General features: G+C 46.3%; 1 protein-coding gene across 3 annotated transcripts in view; it reads left to right on the top strand.

Annotated features, from left to right (window-relative positions):
* STK4 (serine/threonine kinase 4) overlaps nt 1-21,231 on the top strand; it is a 45,877-nt gene extending 24,646 nt beyond the window's left edge. For all 3 annotated transcript variants that reach the window (XM_035343769.1, XM_035343768.1, XM_035343770.1), the window contains one exon: nt 17,884-21,231. In XM_035343769.1, the coding sequence (XP_035199660.1) occupies nt 17,884-18,042 (159 nt within the window). In that variant the 3' untranslated portion in view covers nt 18,043-21,231. The remainder of the gene's footprint in view (nt 1-17,883) is intronic.
* Nucleotides 21,232-23,880: the final 2,649 nt, after the last annotated feature.

Below are 23,880 nucleotides of genomic sequence, written 5' to 3'. Positions count from 1 at the left end.
TGCAGCTGTAACTTCTTTCTGCACTGCCAAAGCAAATAGGTTTGAGCAGGCTTTGTCTATAGAGTTTGCAGGATTCTGAGGAGAGATGAGATCAGTGAGATGCTGGGTGAATACTAGTTCCTCCTGAGCCTTAAGAAGTGATTGAATTATTATTGCTTTGTGCTACTACAGACTAGATAAATATGCCTTGAATTCTGTTCTGTATTCCTCTCCTTCCTATGTGGCTAGCACCTGGAGTCTCCTGTCTTATATATATAAAAAAAAAAGGCAATATTAAATTACAAAAGATTTTCGTTCTTTTCCCCTGTGGTAAAACCATTTGACCTTTTCTTGACTAAAGTTGGTCCTCTGAAGCAGGCAAATAAGAAGCTATTTATATCACGATGGCAATGTCATGTTAGATGAGGCTTGGTTCAAGTCAGCGCTGTCCACTGCAAAGCTGAAAACCCAAAGATCCCATTCTAAAAGGTGATGAACTTCATTCCCCCCAAACGTGATGCTCTAGCCTTGCCCTGGTTGTTGTTTGAGATGGCATAAGCCTGCTCTGTATCCAGCCTTGGGTTTCTGAGACAGAAATCATTACTGGCTGATGAGCCAATGCCTGATGTTGTTCAAGTTTATCCCCACTCAGGTTTCAACAACGATCTCTAAAGATTTTAGCCCTGCTTGACTGCAGAAATGTTTTCAAAAACATTATGATTTATTTAACGTGGAAATAAAATACTAATTATGGGCAAAAATTCTTGCTATAAGGAGGAAAATAATAAACTCCGGTATGAAAATGCTGCAGGGGTAGGCAGTTAATGGGCAGGCTGCATTGTAAGTAGAATTCCTAATTGCCATAATCAGATCTCAGAACTTTTGTAGTTGAATTTAATGTTGCCAGCGAATGTTAGTCACATGCTACTGCACAAACTTCAATTAATAATGCTAGAGCATTTGTTTAGACAATGTCATACGTTTTTTCTCTTTAATCTTTCTGTAGTACCGCACCGTACAGCAGAATTAACATGCGGTGTTTCCTCTCTTAAGACACTACAAAAGGCTCATTTCATATTTTTAAAGCCTGCTCTGAGCAGGCAAACATTCCAGTATTGCTTGTGGCTAAAGTGGGATCACTTTATTATTATTACTTTTACTCTGTCCCTGCTTGAAATCAATCTTGCCAAGCCTATTGCAGCAGGTATTTGTGGATCATCCAGGCATGAATGTTGTGCATTATATCACTGATCGCTTTACTGAAAGTCTATTTCATTAGGAAATTAGCAGGTTCCAGCCATTCATGGCTTGTGATACCCGTGACGATACTGCAACCTTTTCAGTTCTACCCCATGAATGCAGTTTCACTGAGGCAAGTAAGTGGCACTCAGTGCCCCTGGCAGTCTTGAATTTTGCCATCAGGACTTTGCTGGGGTTTGTTAATGCCCGTAGTGTTGAACTTGGCTTTTGCTGTAAGTGTAGTTCAGTTGTCTTTTTTTTTTCTTTTTTTTCACTGAGTATTTGCTAATCGAGTTACCCTATCCTTGTCTTGGGTGTGAAGTCAAACAGGACCAGAACACTCGCTAGAGCCAGAGTGCTGCACGACGTCAAGTCTTTCTGCCGGCTTCACACAAGGTGTTGATTGAAGCTGTTTGCTCCAAAGCTTCTTCGGTTCCAGCACTTGTGTATCTGACCTGTGTAAGGCAGCCTGTCGGGACCTTACTTGGTACAGGTGCCTCTGTGCTGACGGTAGCTGCTGCTGGTACCTGTGCTTCCCTGGAAGAACTCCAGGAGCCGGGCACAAAGCGCTGCCCTTCACCTGCGGGACCTCAGTGCAGAGCCGCAGCCATCAGCGGTCGCTCTGTGCACCGGCCGGCTCGTCCCGCTGCTGTGGCTCTGGGAAGGAAGCTTACATCGAGAAACAGGGTTTTTGCATCCCTTTTAAGAAATATCCTGCTTGCTTTGATGAGACCTTGATTTGCTTGCGTCTCAGTCTTGCTGATTCAGACCTCTCCTCTTCCTGCAGTTAGCAGTAGCCAGTTTTTTTCCTTCGCTCCTTGACTCAGTGAGGAAGGTGTGCCTTCAAAGGATTTCTCACTGAAGCAGCAAAACTTCAGAGTAAAACTTTTTTTCCTTGCAAAAACAACATGAATGTATATCCTTGGGGGTGTCAAGGTTAGCAGGAGTAGGAGTCGTGGCGGCTCTCAGCTGTTTGTGGAAGCTGGCTGTTGCAGTGACCTGTGTTCGCGGGTTCACCGCTTCAGTCTACCAAGAGAGAACCTGTGGCGTTTCCGTGCTGTGAGTGCTGTTTGCTGCACTAGCTCATCCTCAGGTCCCTTCCAGAAGCATCTCGCTGTGGGTATCTAGAGACCTGCCCTGGGCAGCATTCCTCTTTCTGACACGGGGTCCTGCCGGGGGCTGCAGCGAGAGGGAGGTAAGCGGGGCAGCGCTACAGCAGAGCGAGCAACAGGAATGCATTTCACACTGCAGCTTGTAATTTGCTCAGGCTAACCTACAGGCTGGCAGACTGTCAAAGGAAAATGTCAAGGAATTATTTTATTTTTTTTAAGTTTAATAAAGTGCATTTTCTAGAAGTGTGTTCACATCTCAGAGTTTTTGAATTATCTGCACTGCAGGAATTTGTATTCTACATCCGTCCCTAAATAGCTTTGAAGTCTTCAGATTTAGAAGGCATTATGTCCATTTATATTTACCCAATAGGAAACTAATTATTTTGTGCCCGTCTTTAATCTGGCTCTAGCCAGAGCTTTTAACAGTATCTGCTTGTACCTTTTATTTATATAACACAATGAAAACAAGCCTTCCTCTTAGCTGAGTAAAGGTATAATTCTTTTTGCTGAAGTAGTAAAGAAAACTATAATTTTCTATTTACCGAGTGAAAGGTTTCATTGTACTGCTGTCACCTGGGATATACTGGTTTTTATTAACATCCTCATTTCTGTGCATTTTGTTAGTAGCTTGGAACATTGCATGGGAAAGAAAGATTAAAAAGTGAAATACAAAACCACCAAACATTTCTGGTATCTTTACCAGCTGAAAAGAAAAGCATGTTAGTTTCAGTGTCTTCACCTTGCTCAGTTGGACCAATGGCTGCTGGTTGTGATGAAATCAAAATGTGAATCCTTCCGAAGTCCTGTGAGGAGCGGCTGATGGAGCTGGGGGTGTTTGGTCTGGAGAAGAGGAGGCTCAGGGCAGACCTCATTGCTCTCTGCAACTGCCTGAAAGGAAGCTGTGGGGAGCTGGGGGTCGGCCTCTGCTCACAGGTCACCAGTGATAGAACTAGAGGGAATGGCCTCAAGTTGTGCCAGGGGAGGTTCAGGTTGGAAATGAGGAGACATTTCTTCTCAGAAAGAGCAGTCAGGCGTTGGGACAGGTTGCCCAGGGAGGTGGTGGAGTCACCATCCCTGGGGGTGCTCCAGGGAAGGCTGGACGTGGTGCCTGGGGGGTTAGTGGGTGACATTGGTGGTAGGGGGACGGTGGGACCAGATGATCCTGGAGGTCTTTTCCAACCCTAATGATCTTGTAATTCTGTGATTCTCCTTGCAGTTTAGACAAATTAGTTAACGCTGAGATACCAAGAGCAGGAGATTCTTACTGAAAAGTTTACAGGAAGTCTCATTATTTCAAAGCACGTTAAATGACTTTAGGATCACGCTGTGTTTTTGAGTCTGGTGATACCAACCTGCCAATGCCTGCGGATCAGAACCTACGTCTGCACATCAGGTACGGGACGCTAACCACAGCGGATCACTGCAGGCTGGTGTCTGAGCCAGAGGGGTGCAGCGACCGACACGGACCGGAGCTCCGTGCTCTGCTCAGCCCTGGTGTGACTGCAAGCACTGCAGCTGGTACCTCCCAGTACGTAAGGCTCCGTGCATCGCCCTGCTGCAGCTTTGGCATGACCACAGGTTGACAGGACCGCTCGGTGCCGTGTCTTCCCTCTCCCAGCTGAGGACTGCGGTGACGAGCGGCTGTGTGCTGGAACCATCCGTTTCTTTCAGTGGAAGTGATTTATAGGGAGGAACTGTTAGAGGGCAGGTGATTTATTGCTTATCAATAACAGTAAACATGTTCTGCTTTACAATGACCCGAGCCTCTAGTTTATTGTATTCTGTCTGTGGAGGTGTCATCTGTCTTGTGAACAGCTTGTTGTCTACCAGTACCTGGAACACTCAGTGTCTTTGGTTTCTCTGAGCATTCATTTGGATAGCATTTATTAGCAATCCGGTATCGATGCTTTATAGCTTTACTGCCTTTTGTCTGTCCTTCGTCAATCGATTAAAAACTTGAGAGAATTTTCTGGGCGGTTGCAGGCTTTGAAAACGCCGGCAGACTAAATAATTGGTTCTTGTTTTGGTGGAACTGGTCTTTGGGCCTCCTCTAGCAATAGGCAAAAGGCGTGCTGAGGATATGTGTGTACGGCAGGTGCTGGAAGGAAAGTACCTGCATTTTATGGGTACGCTGCTGTTGTGTAACCTTTTGTGGTTTATCTTTTTATAATTCCTGCTTCTAACGTGGTCCTCTGCTTTATCTCCTTTTTACTTATCTCTGTCCTTTCAGTAGCTTGGTAAAGGTGTCTCTGCACTAATCTTTATGTTCTTTTCCCTCATCCAAGTTACTCAAGTGAATAATCCGAGCTGGTTACTAAGGCTCTAGAAAGTCTCTCTACTTAGGAGAAAAAATATTTTAGAATGTGCACCTTTGAAAAACAATTTATATACATATATATATATATATTATTTTCCAAGATTTGACCAAACACTTCCAGTGAATCCTCAGGGTGTTTCTGTTCAAAAGTTTTTCCCCTTCATCTACTATGATCTCCTCTTTTTCCCAGTGGTGGCTGGAATAAAAATTACTTCTCGGGCACTGATTTATTCACATAGTTTTACTCTGATCATAAAGTGAACTTATTTGCTAGAGTATTCATCAATTCTAGAGATAAAGGCGGACCTGGGATGACTGATAGATATTCCTGTCTATGTTCTCCACAACTTTGGCAGATTTCTAGCTAGGAAACAAGCAAACTTAAGGTATTTGTGCTGTGCTGAATTTAAAATAAGCTTGCTTTCATTGGGAGAGCATTAAGACCATGTATTTATTTTATTGAGAGGACTAGACTTGAATTAAATATATATACATATATTTTCTGACAACAGAAGGCAATCTGGAATAAGCAATTACTAACTTCCAAAACAGAAATCATACCCCAATCACATCTCCTACTAATTGAGTAAGATCGTGAAGTAAAGTGTGTTACCTAGATGTAATCTCTGCTGTGAAGTATGATTTATACAAAGAGACAGCTTTTTATATGTTTTATTCAACGGTTTTAAATGTCACCTGCCTTGATTTATAACATTGATGTCCCTTAAATGGATTTCCTTTTTTCCTTTCAGCCATCTGCCAAGAATTTTTAAAGCCCTGCTAATTGTTTGTGCTTCTTTCAAGTGTTACCTTTTCAGCATATTCAGTACGCTCTTCCCAGCAAATACTTTTAACTAGTGACATCTTTATTAAGGAAGGATGGTTTATTTTGTTACCTTGTAATCAAACATGCAGTCGTTTTGAAAAGCAGCCCTGGAACAGCTTGCTTATCTTCTCCTTTATTGTTTGTTAAGTGGTCTTGAATTGAACATTTGCATGAGGGAAGCACTCTCCAACCACACTGCAAACCTCATCGAATTCGTGACTGCTTCAAACCACCGGTGTGATTTGCAGCACGCTCCGTGGGGGCAGGTCGTACAAACCTCCATAAATCCCTTTGAGACAAAAGGGACAGCAAAAAGTCAGAAGATGCATCTGGGTTTAGAATTCGTTGGCAGTGTTTGAAAAAGGTAGCTCGCTGGCTTGAATCTCGTATCTGAAGAGATACGAGAAGAGAATAGCTTTCTTCTCCCTTCCATTTTATAACGGGGTCAATTGTTCACCACCTGCTTTCACTTTGCTGCGTGCTGACATTGATTGCAAAGCACTTACTGCTACAACTTGCTGCCGAAGTTTCATTTTTGCTATTTTTTTGGTATGTAGCAGGCTTTCTGTGACATAAAGCTTTCAAATGAAACTTGCGGGGAGTGGGAAGCAAACTGAGTTGCTGTCGTTTGTGTTGAATTGTTTAGGTCGCAGCCCTTAATGGAGACAGAATTAACGTCACCTGAAATCAACCTCATATGAAAGACTTGTAAATACGCCATCCCGGCCTATCCTTTCCTAATGGGGTGTTTTAATCAGCTGAGGCTTTGACTGAAAGTTTTGTGGACAAACCAAGTAACTAACGGTGTTTCACCAGGGTCTTTGATCACTGGATTTGTTTCACTGCTGCTGCGTGCTTAAAAGGTCAGGCTGCAACGTGCATCCCTGCTCTGGGAGCAAGGGAGGAGGAATTAATAATTGAAGGTGTGACGTTGGAAGCTTCTCGGAGCACACTGAATTCTTCAGAAAACCTGTTCGAGCCTTGTTATGCCCCCAGATCTGTCTTGGAGGCTGGGTGTGTTGTTGGCACAGTGTCTCCCCTACAGAAAGAACATTGCTGCTCTGATGTGATCTATTTGAAATGCTTCTCAAATCTTCTTGAGACTCATCTGTCAGCAAGAATGTTTGTAAAGGGTAATGCAGCTTGAAAAGACAAGTTTGCCCAGGTTTCTCTCATCTCCAGCAGAAGGGACTCCTGCTGGGGATTCCATGCATCGGGAGCCTGGAGTTGCTTGGGACTGTCTCTTGGACATCTGAGTCTCAGGACCAGAAGGGGGGACTCTCAGGATGAAGTCTCTATCTAGCCTCCACAAGTACTTTGTAGCCAGGGCCTCATCCAGACAGGTGCCTGAAATTATGTTCTGTGGAGGAGCGATGCCAGCTCTGACTTCTGGAGCCGGTACTTTTGCCTTTGTGCACCGTTATTGTGTATGTCACTCTAAAACCTACAGAGAAGTCTACATGCTGCAAATTTCCAGTGGCGGTCGGTGCGTGTAGCTACTGGTGTCTCCCTTCTTACCTCAGCAGGGGACTGCAGTGCGATTTCCATCACATTTGAGCCGTCTCTCAAACAGAGAAAGAAATGGAGTTTGCAGTCAGCCGTGGCTGCCTACAGCAGCCAGCGTGTACCGGGAGGTTTGCCTTGGCTCGTATACCCAGTGACAAGATGGCTTCAAAACCCAAGCTTTGCCCTTCGAGGAAGGGGGAGAAAGAGTAGCTTAGCGCACGGAGCCTGAAAGGAATATAACTGGAAAAAAAAAAAAAAAAAGAAAAAAGCTTAGTTCCTTCTTGTTTTGCACCTTGCCATTACGCAGGGTCATTATTAATGGATGCCCAAGAAATAGGGAGCGCTTGGGGAAACCTTGCATGGCAAAGCATGCAGGTTCATGTGTCATGGCTTTTATGGAGGTGGTTCATTCACTAGGGGACTGCTCTAAAAGAGTATTTGTCCCTGAGATATCAAACATATGCCTCTGGTTTTAAAGCTGACAGCCTCTCCCATGGCCATGCAGCTATTCATTTTCAAAACGTCCTTGAAATCTCTACAGCTCAGTCTTTCTGCACAAAGCATTTAATTCTCTTGCTGTCTTCCTTGCATTCAAATTGCCAGATATTGTTTCCTCTCCTGTAGCGCAGGAGAAGCAGGGCGCTGTCAGCCTGGTGTTCTGTGACTTGCTTGCTGTTGGGTACACGAGGTCAGGCAGCAGTGTGGTCTTGCTGGAAACAAACCTTGCTCAGCAACTCTCCTGGAACAGGAAATAAATTAGGGGACTAAGACTCGAATTAAAACCATTTGTTGAATAACGGTTAATATTTGCCATGGATGAGTTAGTCTTAAATCCCTGAAGATGAATCTGCCTGTCTTAAGCCTTTATTTTCCTATCAGACTTCAGCATGTGACGTCTACAGATAAGTCAATGATTCTAATATAGCATCTTAATACGCTCTTCTTTTTCTTTTTACTAAGCCCATTCCAATCCTTGTGGAAAAGTGGAGAATTTCAAGTTGGGGATACGTGGAAGTATTTCACCTGTTCTCCCCAGAAAGCTTTTCTGAATTTCTTTCCGATGTCTTTGTCTTCCAGTAGCAAAATTCTCGCTCTACGTTCTCAGTGAAGATGGCGTTCACCTTCTGGCCTCGTGTTAATCCTAACGGGTGGCCGCTTCGGGTCCAGTCACGTCTCCTGGTGATAGTATGCTCTGGGAACTGAGCGGTACGGGTTGAAGGAATCACCCTTACTTCAGGTGTTGTTACTGCTGCTTCGTCAGGTGTTCTGCTTCCCTTGGGATCAGTGATCCCAAATAAATAAATTAATTGTTAATACCTGAGTGAGTGGGGCCCGTGGGGTAAGGGAGAGAGAAGGGAAGGGTACGTCTGAGCAAGAAGGAAATTCTATTACAGACCCACCTCCCCTTCCAACCAGAACTTTGTTCTCTGTTTCTGGAAATTTTGATTTGTTTTAAAGGAATCAGCACTTTCTGACAGATTGCTTTTCTTAAAACTGGGCGGGGGGGGAAGGCAACTTGGCCAGCTGCGTACTTTACATTTGATTTGTACTGCTAGCAGGATCTTCAAAGCCTAGTGAAATGATTTATTTTAGCATGTCCAGAGGTATTTTGGTACTCTTACTTAAGAAAATTAAAGCATGACCACTTAGAGAAGAAGAAAGGGGGGAAAAAAAAAAGAAAAAGAAAAAAAAGCTTTAAGAAAAAAGCCATGCTGTGCTTTTCTTTAATCCAGTCTCTGGCAAGCAAGTGTCTTTTATAAGCAAGTGATGCTCTTTTTTTGCTCTTTTTTTTTTTCCCCTTGTCCAGACAGGCTGACCTTTTAGCTTGATTTCTAATTCACTTACTGGGGGAAAAAAAAAAAAAACACTAAACGCAGTGAGATAACTTGTCTTGGTGGTCATAGGATTAGTCAGCCACTTTGTAAGTCTCTAAAGGTTCTTAAGGTTTGGACCTCCTGAAGTTCAGTGCTGCAGAACAACACCGACACAATTTGTCATTCCCCTTGTTTAGATTGTGTCTGCAGTACGTGGGATGTTTGTGGAAGTGAATAGTGAATAAAGCTATTCATAGAATTCATACTAAAGTTAAAGAAAAAAAAAAACAGGAAATTTAATCTTGAAGCTCAGAAGATTAAAATGCATTGCTCTTAAAAAAAGGGAGCAGAACAAACTTTTTATGACTAGTCACATAAATGAGTAAAGCTTTGGATATATATTTTTTTCCTTAATATAATTTCTGTACATTACCAAGGGTAATAACGCTATGCAGGAGCTATATGGTTGTGCTGGCAGTAACCCAAACTTTTTTGAGCCTTTTAGGCATTACAGAAAGGAATGACGAAGTGCAGCTCCTGGCTCAGGGCGGCGCAGGGATGCCAGCGATGCGGGGTGCGGCGTTCTCGCAGCGGGGCCAACTGCTCTGCGTCCTCACCGCGTGCGTACGTCTCAGCAGCCTGAGCAGCCAGGGAGATCTGTGTGTCCTCTACGCTCCTCTGAAAATTGGTTTCTGCTCTGGGAATTTTCTGACACCTCGCCAACAGCAGAGCTCTCCCCAGCTCTACAGGCTTCAAGGAAATGGGGGAAAAAAACTCCAAATGGGAGCAGGAGAGACAGCAAAGGAAAGGTGCCTCCTAGCTGGTGTAGGAGCAGCTGTGTGTCTAGAGCGTGTCCGTTTCTTTCTTCAGTAGCAGTGACTGGAGTTAGCTACTGCAAACAAGCTCGAGGAAGATCCGTGCTGAACCAGCAGGGTCAAACCTTGCTGCTGAAGGCAGCTGCTGGTGAATGAGAGCTCCCTGGCAAAGTGTCCCCAGTGGTACCAGCAGCTGCGCCTTGCATGGTCAGGGTGTTCAAGGAAAGGTTGGACATGGTGCTCAGGGACAAGGCTTATGGGTGATATTGGTGGTGGGGGGACGGTTGGACCAGATGAGCTTGGAGGTCTTCTCCAACCTTGATGAATCTATGAGTCTGTGACAGCTTTCCAGACAGCCCGTTGGGCGGTGGTCCTCTGGCTACAAGAGGTAAGCTGGCACGGTGCTGAGCTGCAGACAGGTCTCACAGGAGTCCCTCCTGCAGAGGCAGGAGTTTCCAGTTCAGAAACTTCACAGTGCCAGTGGCCAGGAGCACAGCAGGAAGGACAGCGGCACGCCTGGCCTTCCAGAAACTCGGTAGGAGTAGTGCGGATGTGCTGGGATCGTGCACCTTTATTTTAATCGGATGAGTGAAGCTGCTAGGATCCTTACTGGCATTGTACCAGTAAGATGTTTCACTTCCAGTAGCCATAAAAGTCCACGTTTGCAAAAGTAAGATAAAGCTAGTCCCTACACATCATCTGAGAAGGGTCTTCTCTGATAGAGCTCTTTTAAAACACCTTTTTCCAGTTCAGCAAGGGGTTGAATCCTGTGGGTCTGTCTTTCTTCCACAGAAAGTCACACTGTGATTTTACTCATTTACCTGTTGTAGCTGGTTGACGTGCACTGACTTAACCTGACTTGGCCTCTAAAGCATTTGCCGATCTGCTTGGAAGTTGAGGGTTGTTTTTCTTGTGTTGTCCAGGTACGATGGCCTGAAACAACTGTCCCCAGATGTGCACTGGTCGCAGCTCGCCACAGTCCCTTTCTTTTGGAGATTGTAGCCGCAGTGCTGGTTTGACTTGTGTTGGATGCTTGCAGCCCATGATGTGTTTTGCTAGCACATTGCCTAAATAATTAAGATGCATTAAAAGCAGAAGCTTGTGCGGCTGAGACTTATTTTTCAAGTCCTTTGAAAGATTAATATCTGTATTTTTAATCTTGCATGAAATCCCGCAGTGACTGCATTTCATCCGTTGCTTTCATAACAGTGTGAAACTTCACTGACATTCTCATGCTAAAAGGGAGGGAAATTGAGATAATTAATGTTTGTCTTGGTACTGGGGGTTATTCTGATTTACCATAGCCTCTGTGCAGCATGGCTTCTTGACGGATTTGTGAAATTGTAGGGACCTGACAATCACGATGAAAAGTGGGCGGTAAGTGCCTGCAGGTTCTTAGATTCTGATGTCCTTTGCATTGGATACGGTGTTGCAGTGAATAAATAGTTAATGCCTGCTCATGCATTACATTAAGCCTCCTTATGCTAGAAACATAAATGAGAACAAGGCACTTAATTTTTAGATCAGTGATTGAAAGTATGCCAAATGGTATTGAGCCAGCATTTCAGGAAAAATGCTAAGAAAAAATGGCATGCTATTCCAACACCAATTTGTATCACCATTTTCAAGACCTAAACTCTGGAGCACTGCTTAGCATGAGAAATCACCCTCTTCATTTAATTTTGGCCAGAGAAATTGAATGCTTCTTTTGCTGGTTTAAAAAAAAAAAGTGCATAGTGCTATTCAGTAATCCGTTTCCTCAGGGTATGTATGGTATGAGCGTTTAATTGATACCATGTTTAAACAGTCTTTCAAGTTACAGAAGGCTAATTCCAGAATAATCTAAGTTCTTACACTTGTCAGAGCTCATATTCATGAATTTTTGAGGCCTGACACCACTCCCTAGCTCATGGGCTTCGCTGGCACGCGTGCACTCTCACATTCTGCAAACTGACTTACGCTCCGAGGTGGTTGCTACAAATAGTCACAGCGAGAAGCACCCAGTGTCTGTGGCCCAAAATAAAACTCTGGGCGAGGAGGTGATAGAAGAAGAGTTCAAAAGTTGATGTGAATATGCATCAAGCTCATTTGCAGGATCCTGAAACGAAATGTAAGCGTTGCCCTACGCTTTATCGGAAGGGGAGCATCTTGCTAGCATTGCTGACAGCTCTCTGGGATTCCAGGTCAAGCAAAGCAAGAGTTTGAGTGTCTTCCACGAAGAGCCTCCCTTCCCAAGGGACATCTGGACACTTCCTACATTATTTGTAGGAATTCGCTTGTCTCTAGTAGCCACTCCTGGTGTTGTGTGATCAGTAACCTCACGCGAGGGGCTCACGTGCTCCCAGACACCCGTAGTCCCAGGTGGTTGGTTGGTTTTGTTTGTTTCCCCCAAACGGCCCGTTACTGAAGGTCTGAAGCTTGGTATAAAATGTAAGTAACGTATAGGAAGTGTTGTCTCAGTGAGTGGATTTGCAGGTCCATCCGCAGCATGGCAGGCTTGCCCTGCCTCACGAGAGGTGGCGTGGGAGCGAGCCTGGCTGAGTGCCGCAGGACCCAGTTGGAGCTGTGGTTTCAAGGACTCGTGCAAGGTATCAAGGACCCGTGTAACTCCAGGTTGCAATTCAGAGCAATCCGCTGGGTATTTCCCTTCCCTTCCAGCTCAGCTCAGAAGCGTGCTCTGGCTCTTGTGTCCCGTGCAGTCACGTTGTGTGTCTCCTGTTGCCTTGCTGGCTTGATGCTGGCAGGGTGACCACTGTTCTTGTTTGAATCCAGTCTATTTTTTGTGTGTCCAGCTTTTGATTACTTCACGTCCCAACTTCCATGTTCCTCTGAAAGTCAAAGCGCGAACGGTAAGTAACTACTGTGGCACCCAAGAGCTGCCAAACAATCGTTAGGTGCTCTGTGGCCTCACCAGATGAGCTCATTCCGTTTGTGTGCTTGTGCATACACCACTTGTACACGTTCTGCTTTAATAGTCTGTTCGGAAGTTTGTATTCTGAGGCCTGTTATTGCAGCGGCAATGGTTTTCATTATCTCCAGCAGCAAATTCCTTTTTGGCACTTAATGCTTAGCATAGCTTGAATAACTTGATTTCGCTGAAAACCCTTCTCAAGCCACGTTTAAATTCTCCTTGTCTAAATACGTGCAGGCAAATGAGTCGTGCTCCCTGCTAATGTGATTTGAGATGTTTTGAGTTTCCCTGGGGTCTTTGATCTCTGGGTGTACAGTCAAGAGTTGTTGAATTGCAGTGTAAAACTAGGCAAAAAAGGAAAATATAACAACAAAAGCTGTGCAAAACAGGCAATTTGTTGTTTTTGTGTGTTGGGTTTTTTAGTTCCCATCTAGCTCATATCTCTTCCACTAAGAATTCATTTCCCTGCGTAGTGTGGGAAGCTGCAGTTTTATTATTTTTGTATTTTAGTCTTCAAACTCCCACTGCCCCTTATGAAGTGATAATTGCTAAAGACAGTTTTTCTAAGGGCTATTTAAAACTTTAAAGTTTGACATCGAGTTATGTGGAGCAGTGGATGCCACCTGGAATATTTGGGTTAAAAGGCAGACTGATAGCTGCACCTGGGTGCTCCCTGTTTTTAAATAAAGCAAAAAAACCAGGCTCTTGGTGGTAAAGGTGGGAGGATATCCAGAAAGTACACTGTGAGAGTGTGTTGCAAACATGTTTTTATCTTGCAGAAATTATGGTGGAGGGGTATGACTAGAGGGTTAAGGAAAGAGGGAACTTCCTGATTTCATACGGAGGATTTCCTGTAGCAATGAGGATTGGAAGTATCTTCGTTCTGCAAAACTGTTGAAATATTTTCACCGTGAGGAAAATGAGCCCATCTCACCCATGTCATGTACGTTCCCATTTCGTTCCAGAAGACAGCATCCGTCTGCAGGTTTGAAAGATGACAATGAAAGAACTGCATCCCCTCCCTGGTGATGGATGGGTTCACGTCTGGCACGAGCTTCAGGAATTTTAAGAGAGCATTTGAAAACAAAGCCCCGATAGTGTGCAGTGTGGCAAAGAAAAGGCTTGGTGTTAAATTTAGGGATCAGAATCAGCGTCAGAAGATGATTTTAACGTGCCCTGCCCCAGTCTTTGTGATTCCAGGGACCCCAGTGGGGCAGGCGCCGTCAGCTTGTGCTCAGCCAAAATGCTTTGTTGGGGGAGAAACGTGTGAAAGTTGCTGGGAAACAGCTCCTTGCTGTCTGATGCTTGGAATTCACGCAGCAACGGGGTTTTCTTGGCGGTGTTTTGTGGAAGAGGAGCACTAGGAATGATAGCTGAGGTGGGACTGCTGGGCACCATTGTATTTATGGCGCTAGTTCGGGCTGGTCCCAGTCAGGGGTGACCTTGTGCTGCTGCTGAACTGCATGAATACACTGGGTCCCAAAGTGGTCAAGCTGCAGACCCTGCTGTAGGAAAGTCAGGCACAGATGCCCAGCAGCGTAAGGCCTGTGGATACAGAGAGAACCCTGACAAATTGTTGGCTTCCCATCCAAGCAATTTGCACCATTTGGGTTTTTATGGTTGGTTTTCCTGGGGTTTGGGAAGGGGCTGAGCTGATTCTCCTGGCTTTGGGTTTGGCAGCAGATGTTGCGTGAGATATAAATCTGGCACAATCTGCTTAAAAATACTGGGGCAGGTTTTTAGGTGGCCTCTTGCTCAGGACAGAAATTTCCAGGTATGCGTTTCAGATCATGGTGGCCTTGAGCACTGAACCTCTGGCTCTGGCTAACACGCGCAGAAAGCCTTTGTTTCTTCCCGTTTTGCTTAGGTTCATTTACATTCAGTACAATATTGGGTTGCGTTGACACTTTACCTGACTGCAACAAATGCAAGTGGCTTTTCTTTTTATGATTTTTAAAGTGATTCAAAAGGATGGGAACTCGGAGAAGGAGTTGTCTGCAGCCTGAGGAGCAACCGGCAGCGTGCACAGCCACGGCTGAGAGGCTGCCGGGGAAGTGCCTGCACCTCTGATCAGCTTGTCTTCAGCTGGGCGTTATCACAGAGCTGTGGTCTTCCTCAGAACCCTGAGTAAAAGGAAAACTGTTAACCACATTGTTAAAATTAGCTTGCTGCATATATAACCTTGTTGGAACGCTTCTGCTGCTCTGCTACCTCTCCCTCTTGCTGGATACTTTCCACCAACCTGAGAACAAGTATTTTATATCAGTCTTTACATTTGAAATGCAATTCCTTCCTTTAAAAGGTTGTCGTAGCTGTTTGATTACCGTGGATGAAAATAGATAGCTTTTACAAAGACACTTAGACTTCTTGCAAGAGAAGAATTGCTGAGAAGTGAGGAAGGGAATAGGACTGAGCCCTGTGGCTAAAACCAGCTCTAATTACAGCTGTTCCTCGCTGAGACTCTACCCCGAAACCGTCTGTCATGAGATGCTCTGTCCTTGTCCTTCTTATTTTGCTTCTGGCATTTCTCTAAGAGAGTAATGTCACTGTCCCAGGAGCCTAACGCTGCAGCGCCAGATACGCCAGAGTTTAAAAACTTCATTCCTAGGAGGAAGTCTGTCTGTGGTGCTGACTTACGATGAATTGCCACGCAGCAAAGTGAAATGGAGGTCACGGTGTTATAAGCAGCTCTGTTATTTCTTCTAAAGACTCGTGTGTGAGTGAGAAGATGAGGTGAGTAGTGGCACGGCCTGTGTCCCAGGGCTCGTGTTCTCCGGCCGGGAGCACAGTGGGAGCAGAGGACCAGACCTCCCTGCTCTCCCTCTCTGCAGCTGCATGGGCACTGGTTCTTGTTCATGAGTAATTGGGCTCGCAGCAGTTTCGTCACCTCATTTGTGGTGAACAGTCACGTTCTGGGCCTTTTGCTGGTGTTGCCCTCTGGCTTCTCTGCCTCTGTGAGGAATAGCGGAGCAGTCACAGGCACGCTGACGTTATTCCAGGTGAAAACTGCAATGAGTTCATCCTCACCACCACGCAGCGTTACGCACAGGACGTGTTTCTGTTTAGATTTCTGCAGTTCGCTTTCCTCACTTCCTTCTCCCAACATCTCCGGGTTTAACCCACAGTCAGTCTCTTTGAGCAGCTCCTTTGCTCTGCATCACACGTCTGCGCAGGTAACCCACTTCCAGATTTGTTATTAATATAGATCTGTAGGCTTTTGCCCACTCCAGGCTTAGCTGTACTCAAGCATCTTCTGTACTTTTAGCCATCTGTCCTGACAAACACAGGAATTGTCAAAACCATTGCATCCATTGGCAGCAGTTGCTTACACTTAGCAGAAAGTCTTCCTGTGTGTCGGTGTCGCCTAGTGTGTCCCAGGATGTCATGTGTAAGAGCACCTGTAGGGCAGATTTTTCTTCTTCCTGCTTCACTGTGGGAGATTACAGCCCCGAGATGATTTCTGACCTCTGATGGTTGGCTTAAGCCAGGTGCGAGGTGCGTCAGATCGATTCCCAACCTCTGCGTCGGTATTCCAGCAGTGGTTGTTCTGTGCGAGCTGACGGCCATCTCAAGATTTGATCCCATATGGATGTTTAATGTATGTGCTCAATGCTTTAATTCAAGCTTTCCTCTTTTTTACTTCCTTTTTTGAAACATTTTTATTTGACTGTTCAGTTCCCTGGATGCCGAGGAAGGGGAATGCTGAATGCTCCTCGGTGGATCAGGGTGAAAGGCAGCTGGTGCCGCGCATCGGCTGAGGCTGCTGCCTGGTGAAGCCGTGCTTCTGTGTACGGATAACGTGTGTCGTCCTGGAGGAAGTGCTGTGCCTTTCTCATGAGGGGTTTGCTGGCTGGAAAGGCAGAACGACCACACAGCGCTGCTAGAAAGGGGTTGTTTCTCTTGTGCCTGGACTAGCAGAGGAGGTTGTGATCGTATGGCTGCATGCTGAAGGTAGGCTGGAGAATTTCAGAAGACCTTATGAGAAATCAATGAACAGCTGACTGTGGTTTCGGGGCTGATCTCTCTTCCACCTCAGGAAGAAAGACCAGGGTTTGTACGGTCTGACAGATCAAACTGTACGACTGCCCTTCCGCCGGCAGTAGTTCGGTTGTTGCCATATAGCAGGCAGCAGGTGTTTGGCTGGGGTTTGGTTCAGACGTGGCTTGAAAAACAGCTGCAACAGCTGACTGGTCAACAATTAAACCAGGACAGCGGTGTCACTCCTGTCACTTGCGTTTAATTGAAGTAAAGATAAATCACTCATTTATGACATTCAGTGAAGGTCTTAAAATTGACACTTTTTTTTTCCACCACAAAAAAAAAGTTATTTTGCCTGTTCTTAAGTTTCCACAGCAGGTGGGCCCTGAAGGCAGGCGGTACGAAGCCGCCCTCGTTCTGCTGCAGTGTCTGTCACACAGCATCTCCTGGGCGTTTCTGGGAGGCTCTTGGTCTTGGAGGGGAGAAGGACTTGGCTGAAACACTCCGGGCATCCATATTTTTTAGCATTATCCTAAAATCTTCTCTGTTCCACAGGTTACAATATTATGTAGAGGGCACAGCAACGGACAATTCAGACTGTCCTGAGCCACATTTGGCATTTTTAATCACAGAATAAAACTTTTCTGTGCCAGTTCTCGGTGAGTTGGCACTCGCAAGAGAAACAATTAAACACAGGGCAGCAGGTAGTAAATTGAGTAAGGGAAGTTTGTCCAGACGAGCCTGACATCTTCATGTGGACAGTGAAATACAAATTGTACTTGCATCTTGTATCAGTATGAGGCTGACCCAAGGTGACCTGCTATGTGCGTTCTGGGATTTCTGACTTAGCAGAGGAGTCTGAGTCCCTCACCGGGATTGATGTTCAGCCTGATTGTACATAAATGTGGTGTGGGTTTTTTTTTTTAATGCATTTCTGTCAATGATTTTTTCTTTTCCCTTCTGCTCCTTTTTCTTCACTTAGCAGAAGGAAGTTTGGTTGCAAGAAAAGGGGAGGGAGAGAGAATTTTGCTCGTACTCCATTTCAGTACAGTATTTCTGCTCTAAGCCTGCCACGTGAAGCATTAGAAAAACAAGCCACTCAGTGGGGGAAACATCGGCCTGCTTGTTGTATACACTCATGCTCCCACTAAGCAGAATCCCTAATGTATGTGTAAAATAAGCAGAAGCAGCCCAATATCCTCAAGTTTATGATGGTCCCATTGAGGGAGGAGCCCAGCAGGAGCAGAGCTGATCCACCTTTCCCTGCTGGAAGCTGCGCTGTGACCATCAGCTTCCCCGGCTCTCACAGGCAGCAAATCCCCTGCGGATGTGCGGATGGTTTCTGTACTGACGCTGGTGTCTGCTCTCCTTTCCTCTCCCTGCTAGCTAAAGACCTGGAGTGTGGACGAACTGCAGAGGAGGCTCTCAGCACTGGACCCCATGATGGAGCAGGAGATTGAGGAAATCCGCCAGAAGTACCAGTCAAAGCGGCAGCCGATCCTCGATGCCATTGAAGCCAAGAAGCGGCGGCAGCAGAACTTCTGAGCCACCGGTAGAAATTTCCTCCATCCTCAAACAATCAGCTCCTTGCTTTTATGACTACTGAACAGATTGATTTCTACTGAAATATGCTAGCACAATAGAGGGCAATACTTCTGCTCATTCATTTTTCCATAGCACCTTTGTGAACTCAGGAATGCCATTAAGTGGGAAGTCCTGATGGTTTGTTTTAGTGTTAGCCGTGTATTTAAAACGTTACCCCACGGAGTTCTGTTACTGGTTTTAGGCAGCCTGTTTTTAAATCAGGGGGATGGGTAGAAATAGACTAACGAAAGTTGGCTCACTCTCTTTTCAACTGAACTTTCAGTAGTCTGTTTTCTTTAAGTGAATACGAATTGTGGTATTTAATGGCTGCAATTTTTGTGGTTTTTGTTGTTTATGTTTTTCTTTGTGGATGCACAGACTCGATTTCGAGCTGTTAACTGTATCGTTCTGCTGTTAAGGTACTGATAAGTTTTAGGTCACTGAACAGAACAAACTGTTCCAGACTTGGAAAGAAACTTAAATCTCAGTTTTTATAAAGCCTGTAATAAGCCCCATGCCTTACACTTTGTGCTTTAAGCAAGTGTGATTTCTTCAACACCTCAGTTTTGTCCTTTGTTTATGTACTTTAGGAATTAATCTTAGTAGATAAAGCGTGTTGTGCCTCCATCAGAAATTACTTTCTGTAATATAAAATCCACGTTGACTTAAAACCAAAAGCCAGTCAGTGATCTGACCGAAAACAGAGCAGATTCCACTTCATCTGTCTCTTTGGAAATGTCCTTCAGGGAGACCCTGCTGACAGTGAAGTGCTGGGGAAAGGAACCAGTATTTGAAAGGGGGGAAGTTGCGTGAACCTCTCCCAAATTAGGTACTTCTGCTGTGTCAGAGAGGACTGAGAAGTCTCCACAGTTTGTGAAATATTTTATAGGCTTCATCATTTCAAATTTACATCTTTAGGTGCTGGAATAAAAACTTAATTTCACAATCCTTCACGTTTCTGCCAGGCTTAGCACATGAAAAAAACGGAAACGAAAATTAACATTTGTTGATGCACAAAGATGTGCGTTGTGGGGTGGGGTGGAGGCAGGGCTGATCCCGAGGAGAAGACAACGACCAACATCCTACTGGAAGAGATTCAGTCTCTTCCCGTGCCTCTGGATGCTCCTCGTGTTCTTTCTCTTTAAATTACCCTGCTGTTCCTGCCTGCCGTAGCTCAGTGAAAACACCCAGCGTGTACAATCGCTGTGAGGATGGTGCAATTATCTCACGCTGGTGGAGGGGAGGGTAAAACAGAGCAGTGATGCAGTGAGCCTGGCTGCAGGGCAGAGACCGGTGACGCCTCTGCCCGCTGGGCTGTGGCAGCAGAGTTACCTAGTTTTAGATGTCTGGTGTGTGATGAAATACTCGGACAGATCAATTTATTTTTATTGTGCTCTATGGAGAGAAGAGTTTCCATGTCATTCTTCTGCAACAGGCCTTGGTACGCCACCCGGCTAATTAAACTAAATAGCAGTGTCTCCTGAATCCCGTGCTGCTGGAGAGAAGTGCTCGCTTCATGCCTCGAGAGGCTCTTTTTCCCTGCTCGGAGCAGACTTTTGCCTGCTGTTAACAGGTATACTCCATTGCTGTGAAAGGAACCAAGCCATTTGTACCCCCTCTGCAGATCTGGTCGCATCGGTTTGTCCCGGTTCGATAGGCAGTGCTAACACAGCTGCTGCGGACATCAGCGGCCCGGCTGGCCCTAAGGCAGAAAGAGCTGTACGTCCGGGGATAGTCAGCTACCTGGTGGCCTCAAGTGTCAGGACAATTTGGAAAAGGCTTGCTTCCACAGCACAAGCCCGGTAATTAAAACCTTTGTTGTTAATGGATTAAAATGCCTTACCAGTGAGAGTCCGGACTCTGAAGTCTGGTGACATGCTGCGTGAACACCGGGGCTCGCACAGCGCGCGTCCAGGAACTGCAGTATGCTTTGCCCTGAGTATTTGTTATGAGCAATATTTATGAGAGCCCTTTGCATCAATAAACTCCCACAAGGGAGGAGAGGGTGCTCTGTTGAATTACTGCGTCTTGAATTAGTCACTTGGATGGATCCGTCCCCCCTGGGCTCGCCCAGGCTGGCTGTGCGCTGGGCTGCAGCTCTCCCAGCCCCATGGAGAGACCGGAGGCGGCTGGCAGGAGGCTGGGCAGCTCCTGCAGGCCCTGCTGAAGCTCAGCTTTAGGTCACACCTGGTTTGTACCTCTGGTGTGATGGGCGTGGGACGTGGCAAACTGCACTGCTTGCGTGTAACGTGGATCGAGCAGATTCTGCTGGGAGGAGTTTTACCTCTGCACTGTGTAGGTAACTTTCTAGTGGTTGGAGGGCATTAGAAAACCCAAGTTTTTAGGTGAAGCACCCTATTGTGGTGCCTGTTTTTGGAATATGCAACCTGTGTCTGCTGTAACTGAATGTAAGCACTGTTGAAATGCTCTGCTTTGCTGATGTGATTGTCTTAAAATACAGCAAATGAACCAAAAGAAGTAAAACTGGTCCAATGGCTTAACTGTCTTTGAACCTTTCTTAAATGCTTGCAGTAGCTGAGACGTGATGTTTCTTGCCCATGGAGCTCTAGTGCAGAGGAATTATTTTCTCCTTCACTGATTTGCAGGCTGTTAGAGAAAATAATTCCCTGTTTGGTCCCTTGGTAGAGTGTCTGGGAGTATAGTGCCTGCTCGCTTCTCAGTGCCCCAAACCCAGACCAAGGCTTGTGCCCTAAGGGAAGGCTGTTCCAACAGAGGTGTTAAGCAAAATGCTTCCTTAAAAATGCTTCCTTAATTGCGAAGCTGCATTCACGTGCTCCTTGGGTCCATCTGCATTGCTGGAAGTGTTCTGGACAAACCATTATCTTCGCTTCTGAAACCCAGACGTACCGATGATGTCAGTCATGCGAGACATAATAATGTGAAGTTTGTAGCTTTAACTTTTTTTTTGTAACAAAGAAATCAGCAACACTGGCATAAAGTGCTGACTTGAAATGCTCTTTTGTAAGACCTGGCTGTTTGTATATAATAGTTGGTCGTTAGTCTGTATATGTATGGAATAGTAACTTTTATTGCGTTTTCCGAGTTTGATACAGGATATTTTTGTTTGATCTTTCTCAAATCTTGCCTTATTTGTTCAAAGGGGCAAATAAACTGTCCTTACTGAAAGCATCAGTGTCGTGAGTAATATTTATGCGTTAAAACATCTGGCATATCAGGACAAGCTTTGACACGAGGTGCCTCTAGCCGAGCATACAAGCATAAGTAAACACGTCAAGTGTGTTTTTGAACAGGCAGTCCTTTAGCCATAAACCACTGCTAACACTGTACCTCCAGGAGAGCTGGGGGGGTTATTTGCTTCAATTCAGGGCCAGGCCCACGTGCTGCTGGCTCAGCGGCGGCTCGGGACGATGCAGCTGGATGCTCAGGCCACTTCCCCACGAGGCTGCACGTCGGAGGTGCGGGAGGGAGCTCTGGCAGGGGGGTCAGCGAGCTTTGCTGCAGTGCTTGCCATCGCTGCTTCGTGCTGTGGCACCTTGCCCGAGCCTGCCGTCAGCTCTGGGGCTAGGTACGTATCCGTTCGCTCTCCTTCCTACACAACAGGTGAGGCTCGAGTCACCCTCCTAATTCTGGCTGACTTGCTGCACTTCCAGCTTTCTGGCTCGGGGAAGGAGGCAGTTGACAGTGAGTGGGTGCTGCCTTCCCATGGTGAACTGGTGGCTTTTACGTGGTTTCCCTGAGCAGTTACTAAATCTGTTCTGAGGGGATGACTAACTGAACCAGAGACAGAATTCATTCAGGAGTCAGCCTTGGTTAGCAATCCCGGAAGAAACAAAATAGATGTGAGCTTTTAAATGTTAGGAAGGAGTGTGGAATCCAAAGGGAGGGAGACTGCGGGCATTGCTAGGGACTGGGAAAGCCTGCAGCACTTGCACGTTCTCAGCAACATCACCAGGAAGCTGCAGAGCACCTGCATGAAGGGAAAATGGTGCTCCCAGCACAGCGGCAGCCCCGCAGCCGTACCGCAGGAGTGCTCACATGCGCTCGTTTCACGCTAGGAGCGGTGCAAATGCTGCGGGAATACCAACTGCGTGTAGCTAACAAAGACAACAGCTGACAAGTAGCCCTGGGCTGGGGCTGCTGAGCCAATTTTTTCCCTGCCATGGGGAAAATAATAATAATAATAATAAAATCATCCTGCCAAGAAGCCATAGCCCCAGATTTTTTCCTCCTCCCATGGAGGTCAGTACTAAGGTGTAGGTGGCATTGTCTTTAACACCCAGCTGCTGCTTCCTACACCCTTATTTTGTCCCATTTCCTTCTGTCCACAGGCCAGAAGAGCTGAACAGACCCTCAGATAAATGCTCTTGGTGTTGGCTGACAGCCCTGACTTGAGAGCTGACAGTTTTTCATTGCAATAATCACTCCAGCAAAAATTTAAGAGTCAAAGCAGGAAACACCCATCAGCTATTTCCAGACTGAAAGTGACTTAATTGCCCTTTAATTTAAGAGTCCAGGAAGGCAGCCAGCTTGTTTTAAAACTTTAGAACTATTCAATTCCATCCATTAAGCACAGCCTGCTCTGCTCCCCTCCAGGCTGTCGCAGCTGAGATCAATGCAGCGGAGGGAGCCCGCTGCCCCTGCATCCCGCCAGCATCACTGCAGGACGTCCCTGGTACAGACCTTCCTCCGTGTCACAGCGGGTGCTGAGCTGCACGGCCTGCTCTCCTCACCCCGAGAGGCTCACAGGGTCTGGGCCGTCACCCACTGACCGTGGCGAGGATGGTCTTGAAGGCACAGGCCAGTTTTTCCCCTCTGCTGCTCCCCCAGGGCTGGCTGTGGACGCATCCTGGGCTCTCCTGCGCTCCTGACCCGTGTTTTTCATGGGCAGCAAACGGCATTTCCTGAAATTGTGTGACCTGCCCAGGTGCATTTGGTTAGCTTAATTCCACCGAGACTATTCGTTTAGCTAGCTCAGGTGGTTAGAAGGAAAACTCTGATTTAAGTACGACCGAGTTAATTGCTGTTGTTTGGGTAACAGCTGAAACCTTGAGCATGTGTAGGCCTGGGGGCTTTCCTGACACCAGGAGAGAGCGTTTTGCCACAATTTAAAAAAGAAAAAAATAATAATAATTAAGCACAATTGCTCTTCATTGGTCACCGCTCCCAGTGCAGCAAAAGGAGGAGTTAACAGGCAGCACGGACGTGATCGGCTCTTCGGGCAGTCTGCTCTGATTTCGGACTCCCCGCACTCCCCCCCTGGGATCAGGGCTGCAGAGCCAGGCGGGACGGACCCCAGGAGCGCTGCCAGCGAGGAGCTGGCTTCCTACGGATCACCTCCTTCCCAGCCTCCTGGATTTCCCACAACCTGCCGGGTGCACAGAGCACCCTCAGGGGGTCTGAACCCTGGCCAAGGAAGAAAAGGTTTTACAAGTGCTGAAGTTTACTTTGTCTCTAGGAGTTGTCCAATTGTCAGCTGCGTGAAATAGCTGAATAAGGTCACCCCTTAATCGCCGTTCCCTGGAGGTAAAAAAGTCTCCTTCATCCATCATTTGTTGAGTGTGGAGTGCCGCTTTTGCAGAAATAACCTGATAAAGTGTTTAATTGATTTACCCGCTGTACCAGAGGGGAACAGTCACTCAGGGAAACTGATTCGGGAGTAGCAAGAGAGCACGAATTTCCTACCAGCCTCGGGAATAGCGAACCAGACCCTTCCTAAAGCCCACCCCGCACAGCAGTGCCTCGACAGCGGGCGGCGATCGCCCCTGCTGGCGCTGGGCACCTTCCTGCGCCGGCTGCTCCCGGCGCTGCAGAGCTCCG

The sequence above is a fragment of the Oxyura jamaicensis genome, chromosome 20 (genome assembly GCF_011077185.1).
Source record: "Oxyura jamaicensis isolate SHBP4307 breed ruddy duck chromosome 20, BPBGC_Ojam_1.0, whole genome shotgun sequence".
Lineage (NCBI taxonomy): Eukaryota > Metazoa > Chordata > Aves > Anseriformes > Anatidae > Oxyura > Oxyura jamaicensis.
Note: the sequence above shows the minus strand (reverse complement) of the source record. Positions and strands in the feature narration are given on the sequence as shown.